Source organism: Peromyscus californicus, unplaced genomic scaffold (genome assembly GCF_007827085.1).
Source record: "Peromyscus californicus insignis strain IS unplaced genomic scaffold, ASM782708v3 Scaffold_19__1_contigs__length_69161282, whole genome shotgun sequence".
Classification (NCBI taxonomy): Eukaryota; Metazoa; Chordata; class Mammalia; order Rodentia; family Cricetidae; genus Peromyscus; species Peromyscus californicus.
In genome coordinates this window covers 55,771,199-55,781,472 of record NW_026294491.1, presented here as the reverse complement: position 1 = coordinate 55,781,472, position 10,274 = coordinate 55,771,199, and the positions used below count along the sequence as shown (strand labels likewise).

Below are 10,274 nucleotides of genomic sequence, written 5' to 3'. Positions count from 1 at the left end.
AAAGATTGATAATACACAGTAAAGACAAGTCCAGACAGAAAAAAACCCCAAACTCTAAGTGGTTTACAGTGTGTTTAAAATGTACATAGGCTCGGGAGAGAAAAGAGAAATGGTATAGACAGTCATAAAAAATAGTAAAAGTAATAAAGTCTTTAAAGAAAGATTAGTGTAATATAAAAGAAAAAGGCATCCAAAAATAGAAAATACACAAGGAGTTTGGATCCTATGTTATTGTGTTGTCTTTAAATTTTTTTGACTGCTGATAAAGAAGCGATAGCTACTAAGAGACATTTGATTATAAAAGTTGCCAGATTAAACCAATCTATATATTTTAAAAATATCTTAGCTGGGCAGTGGTGGTGCATGTCTTTAATCCCAGAACTTGGGAGGCAGAGCCAGGCAGATCTCTGTGAGTTTGAGATCCAGGGCAGGCACCAAAACTACACAGAGAAATCCTGTCTTGAAAAACCAAAAAAAAAAAAAATTTTTTTGACTTCAAAATGGAAAGGTATATGACTTTGGAGAAAAGGTTATGCTTTTATTTCCACAGGAAATGAGAGGATGTGGATTCATTTTAGGTTGATATGGACCAAGTTTTATAGGGGCAGAATCCTCTGAAAATCCTCATTACAGACTTAAAGAAAGAAACCTAGAAAAACTACAAAACAGGTAATATATATTTTACCTGCTAAAACATAAAACAAAAAATCGTCTTTGACTAATGCGTACAACACACAGTATATACTGTATGGTGGTATTTTATTTGTACTGAAATGTGATTTTAATTGTATGTTAATAAATAAAGTTGCCTGGGGGTCAGAGCTATTAGAGCCATAGCAAGAGCGTGGCAGTGGTGGTGCATGCCTCTAATCCCAGCACTTGGTAGACAGAGCTAGATAGATCTCTGTGTGTTCAAGGATACAGCCAGCATTGGAGACACACGCCTTTAATCTCAATACCAACCATAGAAGACCTGGAAGTCTCTATAGAGGCAGTCATGTGTTTGGGTTTACAACCAATGAGAAGGCAGAACAGCTAGACTATATAAAGACAAACACACAGGAAGTAGCTCCCTTTTTCGGAGAGCTCTCTTGGCTGAAGAGGATCGCTGAAGCAGGAAGGGTGAGGCTCTTAGCTCTGACCTCTTGGCTTTCTTCTCTGAATCGTCTCTGTGTTTCTTATTTAATAAGACAGTTGGTTACATCTACATCTGGCGCCTAATGTTAGTGGTACGAATTCTTGAAAAGACCCGAGCTACACTCGGCCAGTTGTGGTGGCGCAGGCCGGTAGGATTTGCTGAACGGAGGCAGAGGCAGGAGGATCCTAAGTTTGAGGCTGGCCTAGGAGACTTGGGAGAAGCTTCGCACAGGCGGAGCCACAAACGGTGGTGGGACCATGGAGGCAGCGGCAGATGCTCTGAGTTGCTGGCTACTTCTCATCATGTTGGTGACTGCGGTGATGCTGCTACCTGGGACGAAAGGTTTACTGCTGCTGGTTCAGAGAAGAATTGCCAGGACCATCGTGTTACAAGAAAGCATCGGCAAAGGTCAGTTTGGAAAAGTTTGGCAAGACAAATGGTGGGGAGAAATTGCTGTGACAATATTCTCTTCTAGGGAAGAATGTTCATGGTTCCGAGAGACAGACATTTATCAGACTGTGATTGCTCCAAACCACACAGGAGGCAAAAAAAAAAAAAAAAAAAAAAAAAAAAAAAAGTCTGCAAGGAACCATAACCATGCTAACAGTGACTTTGAAATCTTCAAAAAGACGATAGGACTCCACAATGATGATTCCACATGGACTATGGTAAAGTCATTAGGCTGGTTAACACCATGGAAAGATCTGCTTTGAACTACAAACTGTTAAGGACAATTTTGAGATGACTAGCTGAGATGATCCAGCCTGACAGACTACTCGAGCAAGGACTTGTAACAAGCCCTGAACTTTCCTACTATCAGTGACTGGACAAATGATACAGGACTTGACAAGTAACTCAAAAGTTTTCTTTTCAAGATTCCCTAAAGATATCTTCACTCCTAGAAAGCAAAAAGAAAAAGAGAATAAGATATGAGATAGATCATTGAATCTACTCTGAGAAAAAAGATAAAGAAATAATAGGATGAATAGGTAGATCACTGAATCTACACTGAAGAAAAAGGGGAAGATATAAAAATGACAAAAGGTAGACTACTGAATGTATTATGAAAAGAAAAGAGAGAGAATATGGTTATGATAAGATAAAAAGGGAGATTATGGAATCTACTTTTAAAAAGGAGCTACTTGTTTTAAATAAGATAAGTAATGAAAATTTTTTGGTCTGAGTTTATCAAATGTTACTGGACTGGACATTGTTATATATTAATGGAGTTTTGTGCCTGAATTTGTCATATGTTAATGGACTAGACATCATTAAGGTAATTTTTGACTGTATATATTGTATATACTTATTAGATAGTTTTTCTTGTATTAGTTACAAGCTTTTTTTAATTTTAGACAAAAAGAGAGGAAATGTGGTGGTATTGTGTTCCTGAAAATATTGTGTATCCTAATAAACTTATCTGGGGTCAGAGAACAGAAAAGCCACAATATTAAACATAGAGGTTAGGCAGTGGTAGCACACGCCTTTAATCCTAGCATTCCAGAGACAGAAATTCCTCTGGATCTCTGTGAGTTCAAGGCTGCATTGGAAACAGCCAGGCATGGTGACTCACGCCTTTAATCCCAGAAAGCAGCCTTTAATCCCAGGGAGTGGTGGTAGAAAGCAGAAAGGTTTATAAGGCGTGAGGATCAGAAACTAGAAGCATTTGGCTTGTTAAGCATTTGGCTGGTTAAGCTTTCAGGCTTTGGAGCAACACAGTTCAGCTGAGATTCATTCTGGATGAGGACTCAGAGGCTTCCAGTCTGAGGAAACAGGACCAGCTGAGGAACTGGCAAGGTGAGATAGCTGTGGCTTGTTCTGTCTCTCTGATCTACCAGCATTGACCCCAATAACTGGCCTCAGGTTGGATTTTATTAATAAGACTCTTTAACTTTCATGCTACAATACTGTATTGTACAATACAGTCATGTACAATACAGACTTGTATGGAACCTTAAAAAGTTTATGTATTTTCAGAATAAGGAGACCAGACACCAATGAAAATAGATGGCCCAGGTCATCCAGCATCTCAAAATGCATCTTTTAGTCCCCTCAGAATTCTCTGTCTCAAACAGCTTCGAGGAAGCTTGCTGAAATGATCCAACCTCACAAATTACTCTAGTCAAGACCTAACAATTATCCTGATTTTCTCAAGTTTTCCCCAAAGATACTAGCATCCACAAATAACAGAAAGTAGTCTAAAAAATGATGCCCACATTCCCAAAAGATGGGTTATGAGTGAGTTTTGGTTATTCAATGGATTATGGATGTTTGTCATTGTGTATGGGTGTTGGTTACAAATTGTTATTACTCATAGTCAGAGAAAATGCTAAACAAAAGAGTTAAATTCAAAGAGCTCTTCCTAAAGGAAAAAATGTGGATATGATATAGGAATGATAGGAAAAAGGGTAAATTATTTAATATACTTTAATCCAAAAACACCTATTAATCTCAAAATACATCAGTATGTTTCTACTCTTGTTTGGAGTATTGTTCTTATGCAACTAAACTAGAAAAGTAATGTAAAATAAAAATACAGGTTAGTAGTTAGTCATCTATAATAATCAAACTTGTAGTCATATTAGAATGATTTCAAAGTTAAATAGATATATTTAGATAGATAGATGGTCTTTAAACACTTCAGAGATCTACAGAATATGGTATTCAACATCTTTAATAACCTAAGACTTTTCATGACAACATCACTTTACTTCAAAAGAGGATGATGGGCATTAAAGTACCTCCATAGGGAGTTTGCTTTCTTTATGGCAAAAACTAGCCATTTGGGAAAAGAAATTGCCCTTGCCTCACTTGCTGACAGTAAACTGTCCAAACTGGACCAGCAAGATGCACAAAGGAGCAGCTGTCAAGCTTTGCCAAGACATGGTAGGACAGTCTTTCAATTCCCTGCATCTCAAAAATGTCTGTCATATTACTAGGGCTGTAAGCCAAAGTTGGATGTGCCAACATTATGGAAGAACCTAGGGTGTCTGTCCAGGCAGCCAATTGTTTCAGTAATCTCTTAATTTTGGAGGTTGCTTGCTCTGTTCTTTCTGTTTACTCAGGAATAATATATCTTTCTCTGTCTTTGATGGGGTTGAAGAGTAGATAGTTACAGTTACAGTTCTACCTCCCTAAATCACTGTAGAAAGTAAATTAGGTACAAAATTCTGGACTCTACAGTAGAAGACAACTGATGGAGTATTTTCTCTATTTTGCCAAATACAAAAGGACTGGATATGGTAAATATAATTCTTAATTTATAACTGTTTTTATTGTATATAATTTTACCCTGTTAGAGTAAAATCTTCCTTTTTAATTAGACAAAAAGGGGGAATTTCTATGGAATAATCCTTCTGTAGACTGTAAAGATGTGTTGCTCTCATTGTTAGTAAAATGCCTAGGCAGCATTTTGGGGACAGAGAGAATGCTGGGGAGAAGAAGAAAGACTCTGAAGAGTCTCGAGGAGATGCCATGAGACACAGAGCAGTCAGGATGGGAAGTACGTACATAAGGTAAACAAGCCTCAGGGCAGCACATGGATTAATAAAGATGGGTTAATTTAGGTTATAAGAGGTAGCTAAAAAATGAGCCTAAGTAATCGGCTGAGCATTTCTTTTCTTATTAATAATGTTTCTCTGTGGTTTTTTGGGATCTGGCTGGTGAAACAGAAAAGGCCACCTACACAACATGGCTTCATGATAAAAGTCCTAGACCAAGTTCAATGGGAGTGAACATACCTCAACATAATAAAGATTGTATATGACAAACACGACTAACATTCCTAAATGGAGAAAAACTCAGTTATTTGGTTACATTGGGAATAAACCAGGGTTGTCCATTATCCTCAGTTTTGCAACATAGTGCTTGAAGCGGTAGCTAGAACAATAAGACCAAAGGAAGACATTAAAAGAATACAGATAGGAAAGGAGATCAAATTATTACTATTTTTTGATGATATTATTTTATACATCAAATACCATAAATTCCAGCAGAAAAGAACTAGAAACTATCAACATTAAAACCAATTGAGCACAAAGTTACCTTACAAATATTAGTATCCTTTCCATAAGCCATAACAAACATACTGAGAAAGAGACCATGGGAAGAGGGAACACTCTCATTCACAATAGCCTCAAAAAGGAAAGAAAATTCTAGGAGAAAACTAAGAAACTGAAAGACCTTGACAATGAAAACTTTACTTCTCTAAAAGAGATGGGGGAAGACACTGGCATATGGAAAGATCCCCCACCACACACATTCACAGATTTGTAGAATTAATATTGTGAAACTGATCAACCTACTTAAAGTGATTTACAGATTCAAAGCAATCCTACATGGCAGTCATCATAGAAACAGAAAAACGAACCTCCAAAAATACATGTGGAAACTCTAAAGACCCCAAACACCCTAAGCAATCCTGAACAAAAAGAGCAACCTGGAGAGATATCATACTAGTTTCACCACTCAGCCAACCTTATAAATATGCTTTTGAATTTTTTTTACTTGTTTTCATTTTTGGTAGAAAACTTCAACTCAAGAAATACTTGATTTCTAAATCATACAAGGAGTAAGCAAAAGAAAGAAGAAAGAAAGAAAAGGGACAATATCATAACTCCTGAATCCTGAAAGGTATGTGATGTTCTCTTTGCTAGTATCCTGTGCTAGTCTCCTGCAGGAGGTAGCAAGCATTCTTTCACCGAAGTCTAAAAATTAATAAATAATTTAAGAACCTTATGCTAAGAGAAATACATGATTCCCACACGAAGAAAGAATATATCAAAATGCCTAACATCAAGCTGTGACCTCATCAGAAATATTTATCAAGGACAGAGGATGCATCTTATGCTACCTTGAATTAAAGAAAATTGCTTTCAAATTTTCATCATTTGCATTGCTGAGGATTTTAGTCAATAATGTAATTGAAGATTGGATGTGAGGAAGAGTTATTTAATTTTTTGGTATTCTTATGGTTGGTTATACTTTTTAATTTCTTAGGAACAAAATATATTTGAAAGATGATGTAAAAACAAGAACCAGGAAGAAAAAAATCTGACCCTCTGGTGCTTTTTACTTTGAAAGCTTTTTAATTTCCCATCTTTGGTGTTCAGCTCTCAGTTTCACTGTTTAGGATTCTATGATGGCAGTTTGAACCTGTACCAGGCAAAACTTTCCCAATCAAGATAGACAGGATCGTGGACCAATCATAGAGCTGGATTTCCTTTCAAAACCTATTACTGGCGGTTGTGCGGGAGACTTAGAACTCAGAGAGACAGGGTGGGGCCAAGGCTCAAGCGTTAAAAATCACCACCGAGCAAGCCTCCTCGCAGCAGTAAAGAGGTTGTTTAACATACCATCAAGATGTCTCTTTCTAGTAAGTTGACTCTGGACAAAGTAGATGTTAAGGGGAAAAGAGTCATCATGAGAGTAGACTTTAACGTTCCTATGAAGAACAACCAAATCACCAACAACCAGAGAATCAAGGCTGCCATCCCAAGCATCAAGCACTGTCTGGAAAAGGGAGCCAAGTCCGTAGTTCTTATGAGTCACCTTGGCCGGCCTGACGGTGTCCCTATGCCAGACAAATATTCCTTAGAGCCTGTTGCTGCTGAGCTCAAATCCATGCTGGGCAAGGATGTTTTGTTCCTGAAGGACTGTGTGGGTGCTGAAGTAGAGAAAGCTTGTGCCAATCCAGATAATGGGTCTGTCATCCTTTTGGAGAACCTGCGCTTCCACGTGGAGGAAGAAGGCAAGGGTCAGGATTCTTCTGGAAAAAAGGTTGTCGCTGAGCCAGCTAAAGTAGAAGCCTTCAGAGCATCACTGTCGAAACTCGGTGATATCTATGTCAACGATGCTTTTGGCACCGCACACCGAGCCCACAGTTCCATGGTGGGAGTAAATTTGCCCCAGAAGGCATCTGGGTTCCTCATGAAGAAGGAACTAGATTACTTTGCCAAGGTCTTAGAACACCCAGAGAAACCCTTCCTGGCTATCCTTGGTGGAGCCAAAGTGACAGATAAGATTCAACTCATCAAAAACATGTTAGACAAAGTCAACTTCATGATTATTGGAGGTGGGATGGCTTACACCTTCCTGAAGGAACTCAAGAACATGGAGATTGGTGCTTCCTTATATGATGAAGAGGGAGCCAAAATTGTCAAAGAGATCATGGCCAAAGCAGAAAAGAACGGTGTAAAGATAACCTTTCCTGTTGACTTTGTAACCGCTGACAAGTTTGATGAGCATGCAAAAGTTGGACAAGCCACTCTAGAATCTGGCATACCATCTGGCTGGATGGGTTTGGACTGTGGTCCTGACAGCATTAAAAACAATGCTCAAATTGTGGCCCAGGCAAAGCTTATTATTTGGAATGGACCTATGGGGGTATTTGAATGGGATGCCTTTGCTAAGGGAACCAAAGCCCTCATGGATGAAGTTGTAAAGGCCACCTCCAAGGGCTGTGTCACCATTATAGGGGGTGGAGATACTGCTACTTGCTGTGCCAAATGGGACACTGAAAATAAGGTCAGCCATGTGAGCACTGGAGGTGGGGCTAGTCTAGAGCTGCTGGAAGGTAAAATCCTTCCTGGGGTGGAGGCCCTGAGCAACATGTAATTGTCAAAGTGCTCTTGCTTCCTATTTCCAGTATGGAGTCCTGAATCCAACTTAGTGCCTTTACATCTGAAGTTCACTTTGGTTAATGTCTGCTCTCTATCAAGCCCCAGGCAAGCAGTGTGCCATATGTACAACATGAGCACACTTGTTAATTCTGTCATGCTTTTGTTACTCTCTTCAAGATCTCATCAGGGCTTGCCACTGTACTTCATAAGGAGGAAACATTCTCATGTCACCTATTAAAGAAGTGAGGCGAATCAGTTGAATGTGTCATCTTTACTTTAGTTGAACTTGATTATTTCTCTCTGAATGTGGGAAATAACGCAGAATCTGCTATAGGGGAAGTAGGGTGTAAAAGTTGTCTAAGTGTTAAATGCTAAAATGACCAAAATTAACAGAAAGTCATTATGCAAATGTGACTGCTATTTAGATCTCTATTAACAGTTTTTTTCCTAAATAAGAAAAAGAAGTATTTAGCAATTCCAATAATTTTCTTTTACAAAATGAAAAAGTAAAATCTACTGATATCTACACTAATGAGGAAGCTAAAAATCAAATTCAGGGCATGGATAAAAGTTTACTTGAGAAAGCAAACAACATTTAGTAATATATGACAATTGAATTCTTACAGTTGTTTTCTGAAATGAAAATGTATGTATTTCAGTATTTAGAAAGATTTTAAAACTCATTTTAAAAGGAACAAAATATGTAAGAAACACAAATACTTATTGGTTCTTCTCCTCCTCCTCCTCCTCCTCCTCCTCTTCCTCCTCCTCCTCCTCCTTCAAAATCTGGATGCAAAGAATAGGAAGCTTTTCCCAGTTTTAACTGTGCACACCTGATCAAGCCCTTGGAGGCAGAACTGGGAAGTGTGAAGGTCTAAATACTGTTTCCATGTCTCTCCCTCAGAGTTTTATCACAGGAATTCAGTCTTTAGCAGATGAGAACCTCCACTCTGGCACTGCTTCCCAGGATGTTTTCAGTGGTGGACTCCCACTCTTAGAATGTGTTGTTGTCTCTTTTCTGTTGTCTCTTGCTTCAATTCTTCAATAAGGACATGGTTTTTCCCTTATCTCAACCGTCTCCCACATCTAAGCAGTGTGTTTGCATTGTACCTCTTTGTAGAGCAGAGATCAACTTCCATGTTCTTACATCCTCTAGAAAACATCACAATCTGATTTTGCTGGGTTTTTTTTCTATTTTAAATTTTAGATTCTTAACAAATCTTTAATTTCCTAAGGTGGCCAGTCACATACTATATTGTGGGGGGTGGGATACTTACAGAATGTAAGCAGAGATTTTAAATCTGAAAGAAAATTTCTCCTTCAACTGTTGCTCACTATAAATTTCATGGTTACTTCACACAAGAGATAAGCATCATATTAGTCCAAAATGTAGCTCACCATTAGAACATTCCATTTCCACAATCTCTATTAAACCATGTTTCCTATCATGGTCCTTTTGGCATGGGCTAAGTCAGTTTTCCCATTTGGAAACTTACTGTCGATACACTCAGATGTTTATATCTTTTTTTTTCTTGCTTAACACCTGAGGCTCCCCCACTCCTTGCTTTTTTTTTTCTTCAGTAGCAATCTAAACCACTTGGCTTTGATATTTTCATTGGGTCATCATCTTCTGCCTTTTTCCCCCCTTTTAATTTGTTTTAATTCGACAGACTAATTATGCTAGCCAGACTTCCCTTCACCGTGACACAGATCAGAAACAATGGAAAAGGAGGACGGGTCTATGTAGGCATATGGTTTTGGAGACTTTGATCTAGTTAGCTTGTAATGGCAGAGCAGAAGGTGTTCACCTTGTTGAGGGTATGGGCTTTTTTCCTTCTGTTTGTTTTGTCCACTTTTGATGTGTTGGATCCTGTTTTGTTTCATTATCTTTTTTATATATTTTTATTTTATAATATGTAACTTGATTTCACATATCAGCCATGGATTCCCCTGTCCTCCCTCCTCCCACCCACCAGCCCTAGAAGACTGTTTTCTCATGAGTGCCAAAAAGGGAGTGAATCAAGATGGGAGGGGAGGTAGTGGGGAACTGGGAGGAGTAGAGGGGGAGAAAAATCTTAATCAGGGTATATTATATATTATATGAGGGGGAAATATATATTTTGAACTAAAGAAAAAAATTAAAACAAAAATTAAATACAATTTATGAAAATTTAATGAGTACCTATTTGGAAAGAAAAAGAAAAAAAAGAAAGAGTGCTTATTTTGGCAGGTCCTTCTTCCACTTTTCATTCTGCCTGATGTCTGTGCTGCCCACAGCCAGGGCAGGTGCTGAGGTCGGCAGACTCTTCTTAAGTAGTTTCATATTCTGTATTTCAGCTTTTGCCTTGCCCATGGTGACACTTTTGACAAGCATTGCTGTCTAACACCAGCCATGAGGCACAGACTTTAATAACTTTTTCCTAAAGCAGGAAAAAGCATCACCTTATAAGGTCACCAAAGTATATTGGGAGTGTGTGAATACATGGGTTTTTAAACCATATCAAGAGAACCAAGTC

The 10,274-nt window shown here is 38.3% G+C and overlaps 1 protein-coding gene across 1 annotated transcript; it reads left to right on the top strand.

The window, feature by feature from the left end:
* Positions 1–6,499: 6,499 nt before the first annotated feature.
* LOC128114120 (phosphoglycerate kinase 2) lies at positions 6,500–7,753 on the top strand. The gene has a single exon (XM_052743972.1). It carries the CDS (start codon positions 6,500–6,502, stop codon positions 7,751–7,753), a length of 1,254 nt encoding a protein of 417 aa, XP_052599932.1.
* Positions 7,754–10,274: the final 2,521 nt, after the last annotated feature.

What these genes read in the sequence shown, in the direction of transcription:
- LOC128114120 (XM_052743972.1), top strand. Translation starts at nt 6,500, where the DNA reads ATGTCTCTTTCTAGTAAGTTGACTCTGGACAAAGTAGATGTTAAGGGG.